The 22,627-nt window shown below is 42.6% G+C and overlaps 1 protein-coding gene across 2 annotated transcripts in view; it reads left to right on the top strand.

Annotated features, from left to right (window-relative positions):
• Window positions 1-11,065, top strand: part of LOC122552568 — a 45,517-nt gene extending 34,452 nt beyond the window's left edge. Inside the window, exons 1-3 of one of the 2 annotated variants that reach the window (XM_043695269.1) lie at window positions 7,741-8,008; window positions 8,659-9,128; window positions 10,109-11,065. In XM_043695269.1, coding sequence (XP_043551204.1) covers window positions 8,665-9,128; window positions 10,109-10,262 — 618 coding nt within the window. In that variant the 5' untranslated portion in view covers window positions 7,741-8,008; window positions 8,659-8,664 and the 3' untranslated portion in view covers window positions 10,263-11,065. Of the gene's footprint in view, window positions 1-7,740; window positions 8,009-8,658; window positions 9,129-10,108 lie in introns of those variants that run through there. The other variant, XM_043695271.1, reaches the window with a different exon arrangement.
• Window positions 11,066-22,627: the final 11,562 nt, after the last annotated feature.

Raw genomic sequence — 22,627 nt, 5'->3', positions numbered from 1 at the left:
TACTTTCTCCCCACCCCTACCCTCCTCTAGCTTATCTCTCCACGCTTCAGGCTCACTGCCTTTATTCCTGATGAAGGGCTTTTGCCCAAAACATCGATTTCGAAGCTCCTTGGATGCTGCCTGAACTGCTGTGCTCTTCCAGCACCACTAATCCAGTAAATGGGAACAGTTCAACTTTCAACTGTACAACTACAAGAACAGTTCCAAACTTCAGAGAATAACTGGAACATTCCACTGTCTGAGAATGTAAGAGGCTGTTAGTCTGACGGTCTTTAGTTACACAATGATGAATAAGTTATTTTCCTGCCTTACTGAGCCTCAGGGAATTGAGAGTGAAGAAGTTTGACATTGTACCAAAGGCTACTCTCTATTTTGGATTGAGGGTTCATTGGGAATACACACTTTCGCTGGCAGTTTGAGAGGTTTTCTCACATCTCTTGATATCTTCAGTCACCCATTTGGTCCAGTTTGTTTTCAGTAAATATTATATGTGGACAGCAGGCTACAATTAGAATCAGGGCCTGGAGGGATGAATATTGAACCCCATTCACACCTCAATTTGAAAGTAAACCAGGCCTGAGCTCTTCCACCCCCACCGACTGGTACATGTCCCAGACCACAGCAATGGAATTGGTTCATTGTGTCACATGACAAAAAGCCTGTCATGGACTAATGCCCAGTACCAATTCAAAACCTTTTCATTTCCAATGTCTTTACCCAATCCACAAAGTAGATATCCCAAATCTCAACCTTAGACACATAACTTTAAATATCTAATAACTAAACTAGCAGGGATGTCTTGCTGGAATTACACAGGACTTTAGTGAGGCCAAACCTGGAATATCATGTGCAGTTTTGGTCTCCTTATCTGAGGAAGAATTTTCTTGCTCGCGAGGGAGTGTAACAAAGGTTTACCAGACTGATTTCGGGAATGGCAGGACTGACATATGAGGAGACATTGAAATGGTTAACTTGAAATTCACTGTGTTCAGAAAAATGATGGGGGGAATCTTATGGAAGCCTAAAAAATTCTAACAGAGTTCGATAGGCTCGATGCAGGAAGGATGTTCCCAATGGCAGCAGAGTCTGAAACCAGAGGTTACAGTCTAAGGATATAGGGTGGGTCAGTAAGGACTGAGATGAGGAGAAATTTCTCCACCCAGAGATATTTGATTTATTATTGTCACATGTGCCTAGTTGCAGTGAAAAGTTTTGTTTCGTGTGCAGTGCAGGCAGATCACACCATACAAGGTCCATTGCAGTAGTAGAACAGAGCGAGGAATACAATGTTATAGCTGCAGAGAAATTGCAGAGAGTACTATGGACCAGGCCAGATCCCCTCAAAACATTTCAAGAAAGTTGCCCAGACCCTAACTTTGCTAGTTGTTTCAAACAGGTATAATGCGGATATTCCAGGAGGAATGCAGCTGGTCAAATCACTTAGTTTTAAACAAAACAGAATTTATTTACAAGATTACCAAAAGGAACACAAACAAAACAGAACAGAATACAGAATAACGTAACCGATCTGAAGACCCAACAGATTATCCCAACTTAATGATGCTGTTTCAAACACTTGCAACAATCTCCATAAACACCTCTTGGCACAAGAGATAAAATCAAACACAGATCTTACAGGATAGATGTCAGAGAGAGGGAGGGTCAGCATGGACCTGCCTCTTTGGGTCCAATAGCTTCACAATGACTGCTTGCTAAAATCAAACCAAACCAAACCCAAACCAGAGAGAAGCAGAACTGGGAGAACTGGCCACTCCCCTTTCATTATACAAGTGATTTTTTTAAAATTGGAAAGCCTTTTGGCTGAGGCAGTATCTGTTAGCTATAATCAAACTGGCCCTAAAACACTTCCAAGTCAGACCTTTCAGAATTTCTGCTTTTACGACCTCTCTGAGAAAAAAAAGACAAGGACAGTATAACCTTGTTAAAGGAGCAGCACCGTCAGAAGAGCAAAATCAATATTAAATTTGAAATTTGAGATGTCCATTCAGGAGTCTAATAACAGTTGGGAAGAAGCTGTTCTTGAATCCATTGGAATGTGTGTGTAAGCTTCTGTATCCTCTGCCTGATGGAAGAGGTTGGAAGTGGGTATAACTAGGGTGGGAGGGGTCTTTGATGATGTTGGCTGCTTTCCCGAGGCAGTGGGAAATGTAGATGGAGTCAATGCATGGGAGGTTGGCTTGTGTGATGGACTGGGCTGTGTTCACAACTCTCTGTAGTCTCTTTGATCCTGGCAGAGCAGTTGTCATACCAAGCCATGATACATCCAGATAGAATGTGAGCCTGTGGAATTCTCTGCCACAGAAAAACGGTTGAAGCTTAAACATTGAATGATTTCAGAAAGCTGTTGGATATCACACTTGGGACTAAATGGATCAAAAGCTTTGGGAAAAGGAAGAACAAGCTATTGAGTTGGATGATCAGTCGTGATCACATTGACTTGGGGAGCAGGCTCGAAGGGCCGAATGGCCCACTCCTGCTCCTAGGTTTGATGTAACTATTGTTTAATATTTGACAACAGTGGGTGGGAATGTCACTGTGTAATTCGGAGGGCGGAGTTAATGTTCTGGGGAAATGGACTGAGTTTCCACCACGTTAGTTGGTGGAATTTAAATTCCATGAGTAATTTCAAAACTGAGAGCTCATCCTGATAACAATGACCATGAAACCATCATTAATTGATTATAAACACCATCTGGTTCACTCATGTCCTTCAGGGAGGGAAATCTGCTGCTGTTTCCTAGTCTTGCCTACGCCTGACCTCAGACCGGAGCAATGTGATTGACTCAGAAATGTTCCCTGATGTTCAGTGAGTCTCTGAGGTTAATGGCCACAAATGCTGGTCTTTCCAGTGACTTCTCTGTCCAAATAAAACTAAATTATATTTTATGCCCAACATTAATTTTCCTTAACTGATATTGACTGTCCAAAAGTGGAGACAACTCTCACCTAGGGCTGAACTAATATGTCTTGATTAAATTACTTACTTACAGTGTGGAAACAGGCCCTTCGGCCCAACAAGTCTGCACCGACCCTCCGAAGAGAACCCACCCAAACCCGTTCCCCTACATTTACCCCTTCACGTAACACTACGGGCAATTTAGTATGGCCAGTTCACCTAACCTGCACATTTTTGGACTGTGGGAGGAAACCGGAGCACCCGGAGGAAACCCACGCAGACACGGGGAAAATGTGCAAACTCCATACAGAAGTTGCCCGAGGCGGGAATTGAACGTAGGTCTCTGGCGCTGTGAGGCAGCAGTGCTAACCACTGTGCCACCGTGCCGGGGACCTATTCAAATCTCAAATTCCATCTTCCCCAGTCTGGGTTCCCCCCCCTTGACCAAAACACCCAGCTCCTTCTCATTCAGTCCATGATTATAATGATGATGTGGAGATGCTGCCATTGGGCTGGGGTGGACAAAATTAGAAATCACACAACACCAGGTTATCATCCAACAGCTTTATTTGGAAGCACTAGCAATGCTATGAAAGCTAGTGCTTCCAAATCAAACTATTGGACTATAACCTGGTGTTGTGTGATTTTTAACTATGATTACAATTGTCACTCAGAATGTTCCCATTGGGTTTGTGCATGTCTATCCACTTGTTTAGAAGAACAGTATAAAACACCAAGTAAATTGGAGCATTTAAATGCTCCCCAGCTCTTATCCTACCTTGATAAAATGACCTCCAGATAAAACTGCTCAGCTGCTGGTGTTCTGAGTATGAACCCTACTCTTCCAGATCTGTTAAATTGTGGAAGCCAAGGAGTCTGACTCACTCTGGAATATTGCCCAGTCTGTCTGATTAACCATGCAATGTTTCCAGAATGTTGTGAATTTAATGAGGAATGTTGTGGGCTGCCTTAGAGCTAAATGTTAATGTCAATAGAAACTGAGCAGGGAGGATACACTGTGCTCCCCATCAGCTCCAACCTCACCAGTTTTCCATTAACCATTTCCATCCAGAAAGTGCACTGTGTATCAGAGCCGAGGGTTGGTGACAATAGTGAGCGAGCAGACCCACCATCACAACCATTAACATCACTGACTGACACCTCAATATTAACAGTTGTCTCAAGCAGGGGCAATGATTGTTCAAGAGGGCAAATGGAAATCTAAAGACTCATTCCATACAACCAGAGTGGCAGACAGAGGCTGAACCTTTATAACCTTATGGAAGTTTATAAAATCATGAGGAGCATGGATAGGGTGAACAACCGGGCAATGATTGTTCAAGAGGGCAAATGGAAATCTAAAGACTCATTCCATACAACCAGAGTGGCAGACAGAGGCTGAACAGTGACCTTATGGAAGTTTATAAAATCATGAGGAGCATGGATAGGGTGAACAACCAAGATCTTTTCCCTGGGGTGAGGGAGTCCAGAACTAGAGGGAATAGGTTTAGGGTGAGAGAGGAAAGATTTAAAATAGACCTCAGGGGCAACTTTTTCACGCAGAGGGTGGTGCGTGTATGGGATGAGCTGCCAGAGGAAGTGGTGGAGGCTGATACAATTGCAACATTTAAATGGCATCTGGATGGAGATATAAATAGGAAGGGTTTAGAGGGACATGGACCAAGTACTAGCAAATGGGACTAGATTAGGTTAGGTAATCTGGTCAGCATGGATGGGTTGGGCCAAAGGGTCTGCTTCCGTGTTGTACATCTCTATGATTCTGTGTGGTAGATCGAATTGTCCCTGGGGAGACAACACCAGTGTTGGAGTGGAGGGAGGAAAGGCTCACGGCGTGAGGGGCTGATATCCGAACCTAATTTCATTCCACCTGCCAGCACCCGACCCATATACCTCCTAACCCTTCATATTCATATTTCCATCCAGATGTCTTTTGAATGTTGTAATTGTACCAGCATCCACCTCTTCCTCTGGCAGCTCATTCCATATATGCATCACACTCTGTGTGAAAAAGTTGTCCCATAGGTCCACTTTTAATTTTCCCCTCTCACCCTAAACCTATGCCCTCTAGTTCTGGACTCCTCCACCACAGGAAAATAAGGCCTATATACCTTATCCATGCCCAGAATGATTTTATCAATCTCTATAAGGTCGTCCCTCAGCCTCCGGTGCTCCAGAGAAAACAGCCCCAGCCTATTGATCCTGTCCCTATATCTAAAACCCTCCAATCCCGGCAACATCCTCGTAAATCTTTTCTGAACCCTTTCAGGTTTCACAATATCCTTCCAGGGAGAAGGGAGACCAGGTATGAACACAGTATTCCAAAAGTGGCCGAGACAATATCCTGTACAGCCGCAACATGCTGATCAAATATCCTAGACTAATCTAGTCCCATTTGCCAGCTCCTATACTCAATGCTTTGACCAAAAAAGGAAAGCATACCAAATGCCTTCTTCACCATCCTGTCTACCATTTCTTGACAGCAAAGGGGTCAAAGGCCAAGAGTCAAGAGAAAAAAGGGATGCTGTGGCAGATGTTTGTTCAGAGAGATGCGAGATAGCCAGCTTCTCTAACTACTCTCTGTTCACCGCTAGATTTCTGACTCCAAATTAAGGCATCTCCTTGAGGGGAATGGTCTTTCCAGTTGGCCCGTGAAGCCATTCTTTGCCATTGTTGACTGGTTCCTGTCGCTGGGCACTTTGTGATTCTGGCTGGATGAGGGGAAACTGAATGGAGAGGGATTAGTGAATCAGTTAAGGAGTTAGCATGGGGGTCATTTATCCAGAGGTGACTGGTGCATGTAGGGAGGGCTGAGAGGGGTGAGGGGCCTCTGGAGAGGGTCACTGTTTGGGAAGGAATGTGTGAATTCAGTTGGAGAGTTTGAAGTCAGCCATATTGTTTTTGGGGTGAAAGGCACAGATCAATCAGGGGAAGATGGGGTACGGCAAGGGGAAAGGGATTGCACAGGGAACTGTCAAAATCAGAGAGACAGTGAGTGAAGTGGATCAAGGTAGAGGGTACAATTTGTAATGAAGGTGAGGACAGAGTTTAGATGAAGGTTGAAGGCACTCAGGATGAGGAGCTGTTTGAAGTGATGAGGGAGAAAGATTGCCATGAGGAAATCATTGTTGGACGGTGAGGTTTATGTGGGCATGGTACAGGTATCACAAAGAATTGCTGAAAGGGATGGAACAGGTGTTACTGGGGGTTTGGGAGTGAGGAGGAGATTGAGGTGTAGCCAGGTATCCATGAGGGTGCAACAGCAAGAGGCATTGCCACGGAGACTCAGGTGTTAGTCAAGGGAAGGGTCAGAGGTTAATCTCAACTAGTTCACTCTTAACAACAATAACTTGCATTGAAATAATTACTTGAGTATAGGAAATTATCACCATCTGCTACACAGCAGCACTGCCAAGCAAACTCTGACATTGAGCTCCTTGTCTGTTTTCTTCTGCTCATTTTCTTCAGTCCATTTCAGCTGCTGCCTCCTGACATAGAGCACCATCACCGGTGACTAACAGGCCAGTCCCTGAGGGGATTTTATCACAAATGCCATACGTGAAACCATCATGTGGCACTAGGGCTTGTAGTTTTTGGCAGGGCAGTTTTCCCTGATCATCCTGGTGACCTGTGCTAAACTACGGGAGGCGCTGCCATTCAACAGGGCAGTGTCATTGTGCCATAGAGATACACAGCATTGAAGCAGACCCTTTGGTCCAACTTGCCCATGCTGACCAAATACCCTAAACTAATCTAGTCCCATTTGCCAGCACTTGGCCCATATCCCTCTAAACCCTTCCTATTTATATACCCATCCAGATGCCTTTTGAATGTTGCAATTGTACTAGCCGCCACCATTTCCTCTGGCAGCTCATTCCATCCATGCAACACCCTCTGCATGAAAAAGTTGCCTCTTAGTTCTCTTTTAAATCTTTCCCAAATCACCTTAGTTTTGGTCTCCCCTACGCTGGGAAAAAGACCTTGGCTGTTCATCCTATCCATGCCCTTTATGATTTTATAAACCTGTATAAGGTCACCCCTCAGCCTCTGCGCTCCAGGGAAAAAAGCCCCAGCCTGTTCAGCCTCTCCCTATATCTCAAACCCTCTAACCCTGGTAACATTCTTTTAAATCTTTTCTGAACCCCTCAAGTTTAACAACATCTTTCCTGTAGCAGGGAGACCAGAATTGTAAGGAATATTCCAAAAGTGGCCGAAATAATGTCCTGTACAGCCACAACATGACATTCCAACTCCTTTACTCAATGTACTGACCAATAAAGGCAAGTACCTCCCAGGTATGGTGATCAATTGTTTCATGTTGGAGATCTGAATTCTGGTGATTAAAAATCTTGTCAAAAATGTAAGCATAAAAGTGCATCAGAAAGGAGGAGGGAGACAGACAAGGGAGTGTTAGGGATGGAATTCCAGATCTTAGATCCCAGACAGCTGGAGACATGGACATCACAGGGGAGTGATTAACATCAGCAAAATGCTGAAGACTGATATCTTCTCTGAGGGCTGGAGAACGTAACAGAGCTAGGGGGAGATGAAGTGATGGAGAAATTTGAACATGATGATGAGAATGTTAACATCGAGGAACTGTAGGACAGGGGAGCAATGTAAGTCTGCAAAGACTCATTGAACTCTGAAGGGAACACTCAGTTGTATCACAATCCCAGCTCCCCCTCATCAAACCCCCCCCTCCCAAATTGAACAGCATGTTTCTGGTATCACTGTCACTTTAAGAATCAATACTGCGGCCAGTATTTAGCTCCACGTCCTGTCTGCAGCGAGATTTCATTAACATCTTACAGATGTGGAAATTGAACTATGAAGCTGCCTGTGAAAAATAACTAACACAACAGGAGCCCCAGAACAACTCAGCATCAAAGAAAGGGGGTTGGAACATCAGAATTTCAAACTCCCACTGCCTCTCTGTCTCTATTAGGCAGGATAACAGGGAACTGTAAACAGCTAAAACTTCATTCAGCCAGGAAAGTAGCGAGTGTTTCTGACAGAGAAACTGCAGCCATCTGAGAAGTTGGTCTCTATTAACAACAACATTTTTTTCAGGTAATATTTCTGCTCATCAAATGAGCTCTTTCCAAATATGAGGTCCATGTTCTGTCTGTGTATCTGATGATATGCATTGTGTGTGTGACTCTGATTATGTGTATACCTGACTGTGTGTGTTATGTATGTGTATATCTGACTGTGAGAGTGTTATGTGTATGTGTATCTGACTATGAGTATATTGTGTGTATATATCTAATGTGTATGCTGTGTTTACATATCTGGTGGTGTGTGTATCTGACAGTGTGTGTATATCTGACAGTGTGTGTATATCTGATGAATGTGTGTCAGGTTTGTTGCTTGAGGTGATTTCAGAAAATTAAACATTTTTTCAAACGTCAGCTTGAGTCAGCAATTGAGACAATCTGTCTTGATTCTTCTGGACTTGCTATTTTTCAATATTCTGTGTATCTCAGTGTCCAAGTGCACACAGCCAGTGAAAGGGAATGATTCACTGCCTGGTCTGTGTGTGTGTGTGTGTCCCAGCGTTAGCTCCTGTATCTGTACACATAGTAAAGGGGAACACTGAAACACACAGAGGCTGTGAGTTCCAGTGGGAAGCCAGCCAGAAACTGCAATGGGTTAGGAATAGTTGGGACTTTGGTGATGAAAAATGAGATTATGGAAATTCTAACTGATTTCACTCTTAGGTTACCATGAGGTTCCTGTGGATCTTGCACTTTGTTCTGGGAGTCTACATGGTGAAGGCTGGAGATGATTATACGTTAGAGACTAATGTTCCAGATCCTCTCTTCCCCATGCTTTTGAACAACACGCTCATGCCTGAGAATGCAGCTGGATTAGGAATCCCGGAGCTCTCAAGTGTGTGTGAGATTACAGTGCTGACCAGCTCCATAACCATCCCCAGTGAGCAGGAAGCTATTAGCTCCCTGATTCAGGAGGATCTCAATCCCGTCAAGAATCTCCTGAATGGCAGCAGTTCTATTCTGGAGAGCTTAGCAACTGCAGTTAATGAAGAGACTGGGAAAGTGAGCTACCAATCGTTAATCACCACCACAGTCCTGGACATTAAGCAACAGAATGAGCTATCCAATAACATCATGACAGAAATCTTCCAAGCCCTTGACTCAGAACCAACATCAAATAACCATGTGAAAAAGTAAGTACTGAGCTGCATATATGAAGGTTTGGAAAAGTTTAGCCTTTACCACTGAAATGTTATAGCTACAGACATTACAAGGTGGGAATGAGCTGGAACAGACTGCCTTGGATCTGCCCCAACATGTAATAAGATCACAACTGGTCTGATTGTGGGCTTAACTCCAGCAAATACAAAGGGGTGGGGCACCAGGGACATGTGATAGAAACCTTCCAATTGAAGCAGAGTAATGCAGATGCTGGACATAAGTACTTTGCAAATGGGAGCTCAGAAAAAGAGTCATATTCAACTGGAAACATTAGCTGTTTCTCTCTTCCATCGATGCCGCCAGATGCACTGAGTTTCTCCAGCAACTTCTGTGTTTGTTTAGAACCAGAAACATTTCTTTCTGTGGCACATAGTTACTCATTAAATACCCACTGAGCAGGGACAGCATGGAGTTAGATACAGAGCAAAACTTCCTCTACATTGTCCCCATCAAATACTCCCAGGATAGGAAGCACACAAGGTATAGCTGCCCCAACATTGGCCCCATCAAACACTTTCAGGAAAGGGACAGCACGGGGTTAGATACAGAGTAAAGTTCACTCTACACTGTCCTCCCATCAAACACTCCCAGCACAGGGACCACCCAGAGTTAAGCTTCCTCTACACTGACTTCATCAAACACATCCAGGATAGGGACAGCACAGGATTAAGTACAGGGTAAAACTTGCTCTACACTATCCCCATCAAACACTCTCAGTATCGGGAGAGCATGGGTTAGATACAGAGTAAAACGGTCTCATCACTATCCCCATCAAAACACTCCGAGGACAGGGACAGCACAGAGTTAGATACAGGGTAAAGCTTCTTCCGCATATTATTATGTGTGAATAATATATTTCCTTGAGTTGGTTTTTTGCAGTAGCAGGATTGGTGGATCTCGACAGGTTGTTTTCAGGTTGATCCTCTATCAGTAATGTCCTCTCCTTTGTTAGGTTCAAGGAGAAGGTTTGGAAGATGGACACGATGCTGCAGGCCATCCATCTCCTTGCCAGCCAGGTCGAGGAGCTGTCAGACACTCTTTCAACAGAACTGAGCCAACATATGGGCAAGTCTCACACAATGGAGTCTATCCAATACCAGAACTGAGGGGCAGCTGGCAGGCTGCTTGTTAGACACCACATCTCACTAGCAATCAGCTCACATCTGTGATGCTCAGATTCATTTTCTTGACGAGGTTCCAGTATTAGCAGAAACGGTCAAAACATGAGCGAAAAACACCAGCCACTATTTCCCATGTGCAATGCTCTTTAGCCTGACAAATCCTTTCTACTCTCTCTCTATTGGTCTAAGTTCAGTTCTTTGTTCTGTTCCAATTTATTCACTGTATACTTTTAGTTGGTGGCCCAGTGTATTACCAACACATCAACAACTGCCTGCACCCATTTTAAGTTTCCCAGTCATGCCATATAAAGGGTCATGTTTCCAAACAGCTTGCTAATGATATTAAAACCTGCTCACTATTCACTTACTGCATATGTTCAAACTCATATGAAGTTGTAACATTTCAATAAATGATGAGAAACGATCTTTGCTGCATTCTGGGATGTGGTCACCTGGTAAATATTCCCTCAATGGGACTCTTCAGCGTTTCAAGGGTCAGATGGTCCCTTGGTTCTCACAGTGCTGCTCTGGTCTATTTTCTCAAGAAGGACTTTGTACAAGGGAGTCTTTGATCTTTACTCGATATCACCCCACTTCATGATGATCAGGAACCCCACATCCCGAGTGCAGTTGATCCAGAATTTCTCCAAATTGAAACTTGTGTTTAAAAAAATTGCATCCCAAAATGATATAGCCATCACACAAGTCAGCAAATGTTTCAGGGCAGAGATTTAGAGGATGTGCTATATTTGAACTTACATGTAGACCTAATGAACAGACATGGCTGACAAAATAAGGAATTTCATGAATATGCTTGGGAAAGTTTTTGGCAACAATATGTCACAGAACCTACATATTAAATTTAATGATGAGATGAAGTTAGTTAAGAACCTAACAATGTGTGAATAATTACTGAACAATGATCATAATGAGGTTATGTTTAATGTAATGTTTAAAATGGAAAGAAAATAAAAGAGCTGCTCAGATGCTAGCTCGCTCTGTATCGATTGTAACGGGGTCAGTCAGGTGGACATCATAGAATGAAAGGTCTCTGAATGGGGCTGTTAATCTGGTCCATTCAGGGAGCCCTGGCTGACCCGAATGAACAGGAGTGTCAGGGGTTCTGCAGTGTTAAGAACTCTGCACGTGTAAATGAAGAGTGACTTGCTGACAGGATAATGGCCTATGTAAGAGTTATTTCAACTTCAATGCGATCTGTAAACTGAGCAAATCAGTCAATAGGGAACGAAGAACGTGAGGTGTTCAAAAAGGACTTTATGGATGGAGAAGCAAATTTTACCCCATGGGCCAGCTTACTTACAAAGAAACAGTTTATGGATGACTAATGTGTTACGAGGCAACAGAAAAATAAAAGAAGCTTTCAAATTTGTAACCAATGACATAAATCCTGATGATTCAGAGGTTAACAAAAATTCTAAGGTTGCAGAAGAATGAAAAGGTTACATTGGTGGTTGCCAAGAATTGTTCCATGACTGTATGATTAACCCCGGACAGTCCCTTTCACTTGCATTGTATTGATCTCAGGAATATTGTGTTACAACCTTCAGAAAAAGTTGGCAAAACAAATGATACCAACCACACAACATGATTAGATTAGGAATGATTAGATTCCCTACAGTGTGGAAACAGGCCCTTCGGCCCAACAAGTCCACACCGACCCTCCCAAGAGTAAACTACCCAGACCCATTTCCCTCTGACTAATGTACCTAACACTATGGGCAATTTAGCATGGCCAGTTCACCTGTCCTGCACATCTTTGGACTGTGTGAGGAAACCGGAGCACCCAGAGGAAACCCACACAGACATGGGGAGAACGTGTAAATTCAACACAGATAATCGCCCGAGGCTGGAATCGAACCTGGGACCTTGGTACTGTGAGGCACCAGTGCTAACCACTGAGCAGCAATTTAAAGACATTTGCAAACATTATTAAAATCAACATAAACATTTTTAATTATTATATTAGGGTGAAAAAGATTGGAGACTTGGCATGAAAACCAATGGAAATAGAAATGATTAAATGACAATCCAGCTGAATGGTGATTCTGTGCCAGAGTTTAAAGGAGGTCAACAGGCCAAATAGCTCTTGGAAAGCCCCACTGTTGGATCAAGGATAGAGCTAAAATGAACAAAAGCAAAAAAACAGGTATGAAGAAAATAATGACCCTAAAATTAGAACAAATTCCCCAATACCAGATGGTTTCCATCCAGGATTTTAAAGGATGAAAACATTGCAGGAACCCTAACAATAATTTTCCAAAGAATACCCTGAAATAGTAAATATTTCTTTAGAACATGGAATTGCATGACAGGATCCAGGGATAAACCAGTGAGCCTTCTATCTTGTTACAACACAGAGTAAACCCTCCTGCTAATTTAAATCAGCAACACAGAAAGGATTAATCCCATGCAGTAATCTGTGAACATTCGAGAGGCCAAGAGTGTTTTTTAGTAAAAAGTAACAACTTTATTTTTTAATTTATAACAGAGAATGATTAACTGACAACTATTTACAACTCCTTCCTCGAACCTATCGTTTACCTTCCCCTTCTACAATACTAGTCTGATAAGACCAGCGATTAAGATTTATGAAACAAAATTTCTTATCACAAAACCAGGCAGCTTTTAGTTCTTCTCTGTATTAGATTAGATTCCCCTACAGTGTGGAAACAGGCCCTTCAGCCCAACAAGTCCACACCAACCCTCCGAAGAGTAACTCACGTAGACACATTTCCCTCTGACCAATGCATCTAAAACTATAGGCAATTTCTCATGGCCAATTCACCTGACCTGCACATCTTTGGACTGTGGGAGAAAACCAGAGCAAACCCACACAGACACAGGGAGAATGTGCAAACTCCACACAGACAGTTGCCTGAGACTGGAATTGGACCTGGGTCCCTAGCGCTGTAAGGCAGCAGTGCTAACCACTGAGCCATCGTGCTGTCCCTGGTATTCTGGACTTCTTTTCTTCTTCTTAGGGATTTCTGCTTCACATGTCACTGATCAATAGGCGTACTTTTAAGAGAGCTATTTTCCGGGCAGTCTCTACATGCTGGCTTGGCAGTTCTCCTCCCAGTTGTTCAATTTTCCCTGGTCTTATACCCCCAAAGCATCATTGGCTTTTAAGATTGTCAATATACTGAATTCAAACTTGATTGGAGGTTGGTATTTTGGGGGTATAATTTAAACTGATTGGCCAAATTCGAATTTGTTTTTATCTCATAGCAACTGTGCCAGTGCTATCTGTTCTGAACTAAATGTTACACCATAAAGTCTCCAGCACTCAGTGTGCTTGCCTACTCCTTCACTCTCTTAAAGGTGTAATACACTATCATAACACCTCTCCCTCAAGAAAAAAAGTGAACCATCACAATGAAAAGATGGCTTCTCTTTTTCTTCATTTTTAAACACATTACCTTAACATACAGAAAGTTTAATATAAGTTCACCGTAACTTCTTCCCATATACCTGTGTGTATATATAAAAAAAATTAAATAAATACAAATCTCATCTAAACTTTATCAGTTAAATCCGTGATAACACATCTGCGATTACATTCTTATGATTTTTAAGTTAAAAATGTATGATGTTTAAGTTAAAAGTCTGTAACATGTGACTCCAATGAAATAGAATCATATTCTTGTTTTTACAGTGTTCTAAGAATGTAAGTGGATGGTGATCTGTGTACACAACCATCTCTGACAAATTGTTCATGACATACATGTTAAAATGTTGTAAGGCCAGTATCAAACTCAATAGTTCCTTTTAGATTGTGGAGTATTTCTCCTGGTGGATGTTAAATTATTTGAAAAGTAACTGACAATTCAATCCCATCCTCATCTTCCTGCAGCAGTACAGCTCTTACTCTGATGTCACTAGCATTGATGGCCACTTGAAAATGTTTTGAAACGTTTGATGTAGCTAAAACTGATGCGAGGGCAAATATTGTTTTCATATGGTCAAATGCCTCCCAGCATTATTCTGTCCACCGAAACTTTGTGTTCTTCTTCAGCCAATCAGTTAATAGTGCCATGACACTGCTGAAGTTTGGAACAAACTTTTTGATAGAATCCGCTTAGGCTCAAGAATGGAAGCACCTCTTTTCTCAGATTAGTCATGGAAATTTCTTAATCACCTTCATTTTTACGTTCCATGGGGTCAATCTTCCATGACCGATGTTATGTCCCAAGAACATCACCTCTGCTTTCTCAAATTCAGTTTTATTTAAGTTCATCACCAGTTTTGCTTCTCATAGTTGTTCAAAGACCTCTGCCAACTGTACCATGTGATCTTTCCAGGACTCACTAAAGATCACTGCATCGTCCAAATAGACTGCACAGTTTGTTAACCTAGCCACAACTCTGTTCATGAGGCTTTGGAATGTGGTGGGTGCGTTCTTCATTCCAAACTGATATACCCCATTTGGGGTTACAAACGCAGAAATGTTTTTTGCTGTCTCTGATAAAGGTACCTGCCAGTAACCACGCTTTCAGTCCAACTTGGTGATGTAACTGGCTTGCCTAATTTTCTCGATACAGTCCTCCAATCTAGGAATTCGATACGAATCTGATTTTGTAATGGTGTTGACCTTCCAATAATCTACGCAGAATTGCTGGGTCCCGTCTGGTTTGGGCACTAAGACGATCGGCGAACTCCACTCGCTCTGGCTTGGTTCAATGACATCCTTGTTGAGCATGCCCTCCACCTCCATCTGGACCTGTCTGGCTTTGAGAGGATTAAGTCAATAGGGGTGCTGTTTATTGGAGCAGTATTCCCCACATCTACTTCATGTATTTAGCGTGTATGACATGTATGGCAAAAGTTAACCACATCCTTGTGCATTCCAGGCGAATAAACACTTTTCTGCACCTTAGCCTGAGTTTTTCGTACCCCTAGGTGACCTCCTTCTGGGAATTTGTGTGGTTCCCGAAACACTCCCGGCAAAACAGTCTGGTGCACTTTGGCCCATTTCTCCTCTGCACTAACCTGCCATGGCCTCCATTTTTGCCTTAGGATTCCATCTTTCAGATAATAACCGTCTGGAATATTCTCTGCCTCTTTTTTGAGTACACATCCACATATATCTTTTATCATCCTGTTTTGTTGTTGAAAGTCTATTCGTCTTTCAGGACCATGCACTTCTGTCTGACCCTCCGCCTGTTCAGGATTTTCCTGCATCATTATGTCAGACAGAGTACCCACTAACTGAACCTCAACTCCTTCATCTTTCTCTTTACTTTTTGTTTCGTGCTGTGAATTATGATGGTGGGATTTGGTTACCATACAGTTTGGGAAAATGCCAGGATATTTCTGTTTTAACTCCTCAGTTTCTTGGTCTTCTTTGGGCTTCTTGACAACAAGAGGTGTAACTTGGATCCTGCCAAATCATTCCCAAGAACAAACTGAATTCCTGGATCTGACACTCTGTCAATCATTCCCACTGAAACTTCCCCAGTCTTGAGTTGGGAATCCAACCTGATCTTGCATAGGGGAACACTACATTTCTGTCCATCTATCCTACAAATGACCACACTCTCAGATAACAAATCAGAAAGAGTGTAAATTTGTTCATCCCTTACTATCAGTGACTGGTTAGATCCTGTATCTCTTAAGATTATAACTTCTTTCCCTTCTCCCCCTGTTCTTTCTGAGTAAACTTTCCCCATAGAGGTGAATTCTTTGTAGAGTCATAGAGTGATAGAGATGTACAGCATGGAAACAGACCCTTCAGTCCAACTTGTCCATGCCGACCAGACATCCCAAACCAATCTAGTGCCAGCACTCGACCCAAATCCCTCTAAACCTTCCTATTCATGTACCCATCCAAATGCCTTTTAAATGTCGCAATTGTACCAGCCTCCACCACTTCCTCTGGCAGCTCATTCCACACATGTACCACCCTCTGCGTAAAAATGTTGCCCCTTAGGTCACTTTTATATCTTTCCCCTCTCACCCTAAACCTATGCCCTCTAGCTCTGGACTCCCCCATCTCAGGGAAAAGATTTTGTCTATTTATCCTATCCATGCCCCTCATGATTTTATAAACCTCTATAAGGTCACCCCTCAGCCTCCAGCGCTCCAGGGAAAACAGCCATAGCCTATTCAACCTCTCCCTGTAGCTCAAATCCTCCAACCCTGGCAACATCCTTGTAAATCTTTTCTGAACCCTTTCAAGTTTCACAACATCTTTCCGATAGGATCAGGTACTAACTCCATACCCAGCCCCTGCCTAGGCTGTGCCAGTCTCCTGCAGCTCCTCAACTCTTCATGGGGTATCCTTTATTACCTTCACGAATGCAACTGGCTTAGCTTCTTTTACCACATTTTTTCCCACAGCACCTTTCTTTAATGACCAGCACTGTGACTTTACGTGTCCCACTTTGACACAGTGGAAACACCTGATGCCTTTCATCTCCTTTCCACTCTCTCAAGCTTCTTTTTATCCTGTGGTAAAATCTTACCTGTGCTCCCTACTCTTGCTTTCATAGTGTAGGATCTCCCCTTCTCCCAACTTCTATCCCTCACAGGATGAAATTCTGGCTGGAAACTTGTCTTATGCAGCAACATGTACTCATCTGCTAATTCTGCTGCCCTTCTCACTTCCTGAACTTTCTGTTCCTCCACGTGAATTACCATCCCTCAAAGTGAGTTTTTAAACTCCTCCAGCAGAACAATCTCTGTTCAAGTCTCAAAGGTCCTATCTATTTTCAAAACACGCAGCCATTGATCAAAATGACTATGTTTAATTCTTTCGAATTCAGCATAATTCTGACCTGGTTCCTTCTTTGTATTTCTGAACCGCTGTCTATGCTTCTGTACCAATTCATAACCACTTAAAATAGCCTGCTTAACCTCTTCATAATCTCTTGACACCTCATCTGACAGTGCGGCAAATACCTCACTAGCTCTGCCTACCAGTTTAGTCTGAACTAGCATTACCCATAAATCCTTGGACCACTCCATCTGCCTAGCCAATTTTTCAAATGAAATAAAGAAGGCTTCAATATCTTTCTCATCAAAATGTGACAGAGTTTTGAAATATTTGTGTATATCATTACCTTCTCTTTTAATCTCTATCCTGTTAACTTGACTTTGCTGACTAAGTCGCAACCTCTGAAGTTCAAATTCTCTCTTGCTTTCTTTCTCTTCTCTCTCTCTTTCTTCTCTCTCTCTTTGCTCAGGTAAGAACCTTCTCTCTCTGGTTTTCCTCTCTTTTCACTCTCTTTCTCTTTTTCTCTCCCTTTGTTTATCTTCTAACTCCATTTTTCTCAATTGTAATTCAAGTTTTTCTACCTCGACTGCACTTGTCTGTTTCTCTGACACACCTAAGTGTTTGAGTAACTCCCTTACAATTTCAGCTTTACTTTTGTCTTTGGTTAAATCCAAATCTAATTTCTTTGCTAATACTAAAAGTATGGCCTTTTTATTTCCTTCTAAACTTTCTTGGCAAATTTGAGAATCATCTTCAAATCCCAGAACCTTTTTAGCAATTTTAAGAGCCATTTCACTCACTTTTAATTTAATCAACCACAAGTCATCAAAAGTAAAATGATTGTCTCACCTAGGACACTGGGATTTTTCTGCTGGGATTTTTCATACCCCTAAATCTATTCAAATCTGTCTAAACCAGTTCAAATCACAGACCCAAGCCCCTAAACTGTTACAAAATGTGGTAAACTCTCCTGCTAATTTAAATCAGCAATGCAGAAAAGATTTATCCCATGCAGTAATCTGTGAAAATTTGAGAGGCCAAGAACTATTTTTTGTAAAAATTAATAACTTTGTTTCTTAAAATATAATAGAGAATGACTAACAACTATTTACAACTCCTTCCTCTAACCTATCTTTTACCTTCCCCTTCGACAATGCTAGTCCCATAAAACCCCTGATTAAGATTTATAAAACAAAACTCAGTATCCCAAAACCAGGCAGCTTTTGGTTCTTCTCTGTAGTCTTCTTTTCTTCATCTTTGGGATTTCTGTTTCACAGGTCACTGATTGATACTGATTGTACCTTTAAGAGAACTATTTTCCGGACAGTCTCTATATGCTGGCTTGGCTCTTCTCCTCCCAATTGTTCAATTTTCCTTGGTCTTATACCCCCAAAACATCGGATTGTGTCATTGGCTTTTAAGATTGTCAAGATACTCAATTCAAACTTGATTGGAGGTTGGTATTTTTGGGGTATCATTTAAACTGGTTGGCCAAATTCGAATTTGTTTTAGTCTCATAGCAACTGAGCCAGTGCTATCTGTTCTGAACTGAATGTTACATCACAAAGTCTCCAGCACTTGGTGTGCTTGGCAAGTCCTTCACTCTCTTAAAGGTACAGTACATTTCTACACCTTCATAACAATCTGCTATTGAGGCGTTCCTGGATCTGTAACGATGACAGGCTGACTGAACAAATTGTAAAGGTTCAGCTGATCAGAGGGGCACGACATGGATATGTGTGTGATAAATCTGATGGAATTGTTTTGAAAATATGGAAATATTAGCTAGGGCATTCTCCATGGAGCTAATTTATATGTAAGTCCATTAGGAACTGAATAAGATACCTTATCAGACACTGTTAGCTAAAGTCGAAGCCCCAGGAATTGAAATTAAATATTGACCTCATTTGGAAATTGGAGAGGCCTAGCCTTATGGGGATGGGATGAGTAAAAGGCTTTGAAGTGTCAGATTAGCCATGATAGTACTGAATTAGAGAGCAGGTTCGATGGGCTGAATTGCCTATACCTATTGTGATGGATAGGCATAAGACAGTAGGTGTAATGGACAAGTGATCCAATTGTCAATAGATGATTAGTGTTACTCTGCAAGGATCTGTGTTGAGATCATGACCACTCACTGCTTCTTTTCATTGTTCCTTCATGTGTGTCACTAGCAAGGCCAGAGGTTGTTGAACACCCCAAATTGTCCTTGAACTGTGTGGCTTGTTCAACCATTTCAGAAGCAAGTTATGATTCAATACATTGCTGTGGGTCTGGAGTCACATGTCAGTTAGACCGGGTAAAGATGATCGATTTCCTTCCCGAAAGGGCATTAGTGAACCAAATGAAGTTTTACAACAATTGATGATATGCTTCATAGTCACAATCATCACTTTTTCAAGGAGCCTGTAAAACATTTGTATAGCACCCCTGTGTGCCATCTGATAGTGGTCAACTCTCTGTGTCACATGATCTTGTGCAAGCAACTGTTATCCATCTGGGCATGATAACCTGCACAGTGCAGCTGGCTTTGCAGGAGAATCACTTCAATGCCAGTGATTGTAGCAGTTTCCAGGGTGTCAATGTTTACCCTGGAGTCCTGCTGGTCAAGCTGAAGGATGGCACAATGACAATACTGACAAAAAACTTCCAGAATGTGAACATGCCAGAGTACAGGACCCAGGACTGACAACCTTGCGGATAGGTGCTGAAGAATTTGTATGCTTTGAATAGTAGGTTAATTGACAGCTCACATGATGAGAGAAAAAGTCATACACAGGTTATTCTGATATAACACAGCATCTGCTCCTCTGTGACTGCGTGCTGTCGAAAATCACACTATGGTAAACCCAATTGAAAATTGCGCTGTAGAAGATCACTATAGAATATCGTTATACTCATTCAGTAGAAAGTTTGCATTATCCAAACAGCATCCACAATTCATCAATTGTGTTATAGCCAATTCACGTTGCTGAAACATGCATCATACCCGAACGAACTGTATCCAAGCCTGATTTGATTTGTTTTGATTTATTATTGTCACATGTACCGAGATGCAGTGAAAAGTATTGTTTTGCATAGTAACCAGATCATACCTAACATAAGCACATCAGGGTAATAGAACAGAATGCAGAATATAGTGGGGGGTCTTATGTGGAAAGGCTGAGGGACTTGAAGCTGTTTTCGTTAGAGAGAAGAAGGTTGAGAGGTGACATAATTGAGACTTATAAGATAATCAGAGGGTTAGATAGGTTGGACAGTGAGAGCCTTTTTTCTTTGGATAGCTATCACAAGGGGTCATAGCTTTAAATTGAGGGGTGATAGATATAGGATAGACGTCTGAGGTAGTTTCTTTACTCAGAGACTAGGGACATGGAACACACTGACTGCAATGGTAGTAAACTCACCAACTTTAAGGGCATTTAAATGGTCATTGGATAAACATATGGATGAAAATGGAATAGTGTAGGATAGATGGGCTTCAGATTGGTTCCACAGGTTGGTGCAACATCGAGGGCCGAAGGGCCTGTACTACATTGTAATGTTCTATGTTCAGTGTAAATGTCCAGGATAGCCAATGACCTTCACCTGATCCAGCATCACATGATACACCTGTGCAGAAAATCAAATCACCAGATCCTGCCACACTGCAGTGTTAGATAAGCCTCTTACCCAGGGCATTTGGCTTACCTGCTGATTAGCAAGCCTCACTGCTGGTCTGGCCTGGTTCCTTCTCATGCAGGGGGGCAATGGGGAACCACATGGATAGCCCAGTAGTGCAGGAGAGCAGTGGGGAACCAGAGGGAGGAGATGGCACAGCATCAGGTGCTGGGCAGTACAGCTCATGACTGTCCGGATCATTGTGCTCCCTAACTATGGGATTATTTCAGACTGCACAAGGTGACATGAGTGAGGCACTACAGTCTGTGTGAGAATCCGCTGTGATATCACTGAAGCCTCCATTAGCCAGTGTTCCAATATCCAGAATAAGACGCAATGTCAGGTGGGTGCAATCCTTCATTAAATAGAACTAAAGCCTCAGGAGAGGGTGCAATCCTTGTCCCATATCAATGCAGCATATATTTTTATATTCTCAATGACAACATACGTTAATATTGAGTTATAGAGCTTTTACCTTGGAGAAAGAGGCCCTTCAGCCCATCGTGTCTGCTTCAGTCATCAACCATCCATCCAGCACTTGACTTGTAATCTTGTATGCTGTGATATTTCAAGTGCTCATCTGAATGATTCTTAAACGTCTTGAGGGTTCCTGCTCCAATCACCCTTTCATCGTTTCAGATACCCACAATCCTCTTAGTGAAAGAATCTTTCCTCAAATTTCCTCTGAACCCCCTTAAATTTCTGCCCCCTGCTTTTTGAGCCTTCTGCTTTGAGGAAAAATGTCTCCCAATCTTCTCTAGCCATGTGAACAGTGCAAGCTGGGTCGGTTATTGCGGACCAGCATTGATTGCCCGTCCCTAGTTGCCCCTTGAGAAGGTGGGGGTGAGCTGCCTTCTTGAACTACTGCAGTCCATGTGCTATGGATAGACCTACAAGCCCATTGGAAAGGGAATTCCAGGATTTTGAGCCAGTGACACTAAAGGAACAGCGATCTATTTCAGTTCCAACTCTCTGAACAGTAAATGCATGTATCCTGATTTGCAGGATTCTTGGAGAGCAGGTGATGTAGCAGCACTACAGCTGAGTCATTCCTTCCAATGATCAATACTCCCACAGCCTTTGTCACCACCGTCAACACCATCACTTGCTTTCCTTCCTTCAGGGTCACCTTATCCTTACGTCAAAATGAATGTTGACACAAGCCCCAAATTCTGAAGGAAAGGTAAATGGAAAGAACTCAATTCTTCAGTATTCTGTTTGAGAAATACTATTGTAAAGCCCATAAGAAACACAAGAATGAGGAGCAGGAATGTGCCATTTGGCTCCTCAAGTCTGCTCGGTCATTGGGCATGATCATGGTTGATCTGATTGTTACTTTGACTGCACTTTCCTATCTGCCCTCCACATCCCTTCACTGCCCTGTCCCTTATAAATCTGTCCAATTGCCTCAAAGCGATCGACTGACCCAGACTGCACTGCACACATGGCTGGACAGTACCACAAGCTAATGAACCTCCGTAATTATAACATTCCTCCTCATCTCCTTGCAAGTGGGAGACCTTTAACTTTTAAAAATAAGTTTCCTCCAGTTCTAGATTGCCTCACATCAAGAGATATTCTCCTCACACCTGCCCTGTTAAGTCTCCTTACAGCCTATCTTGTCTTTCCTTTGTCCAATCCTCTGAGTGTTTCCTCAGTGTGAGTGTGTGTGTGTGTGTGTATAAGTGTGCGTGCGAGTGTATGTTTGCTGTGATGGCCACTGGAAGGTGACTGATGAAAGCAGCTGTAGTTTCTCGTGCAGAGACTATGGGCTGGGACAGGGATCAGGAAGACAAAGTAAATGAGCTCTGAAGCAGTGCGTCTCCCAGAGCTTCCAGTTTTGATTGTTTCAATTCTTCTCCCACCCTTGTGCAACCTCTCTGCTGTGAAACAGGTAGGCACAGCCTTCTCAGAGAGTGGTCTTTTGTCCTGGGTTATATGTGACCTTGTCATG

Source organism: Chiloscyllium plagiosum, chromosome 9, assembly GCF_004010195.1.
Source record: "Chiloscyllium plagiosum isolate BGI_BamShark_2017 chromosome 9, ASM401019v2, whole genome shotgun sequence".
Lineage (NCBI taxonomy): Eukaryota > Metazoa > Chordata > Chondrichthyes > Orectolobiformes > Hemiscylliidae > Chiloscyllium > Chiloscyllium plagiosum.
The sequence above is the reverse complement of the archived record's forward strand: the minus strand, read 5'-3'. Positions and strand labels throughout refer to the sequence as shown.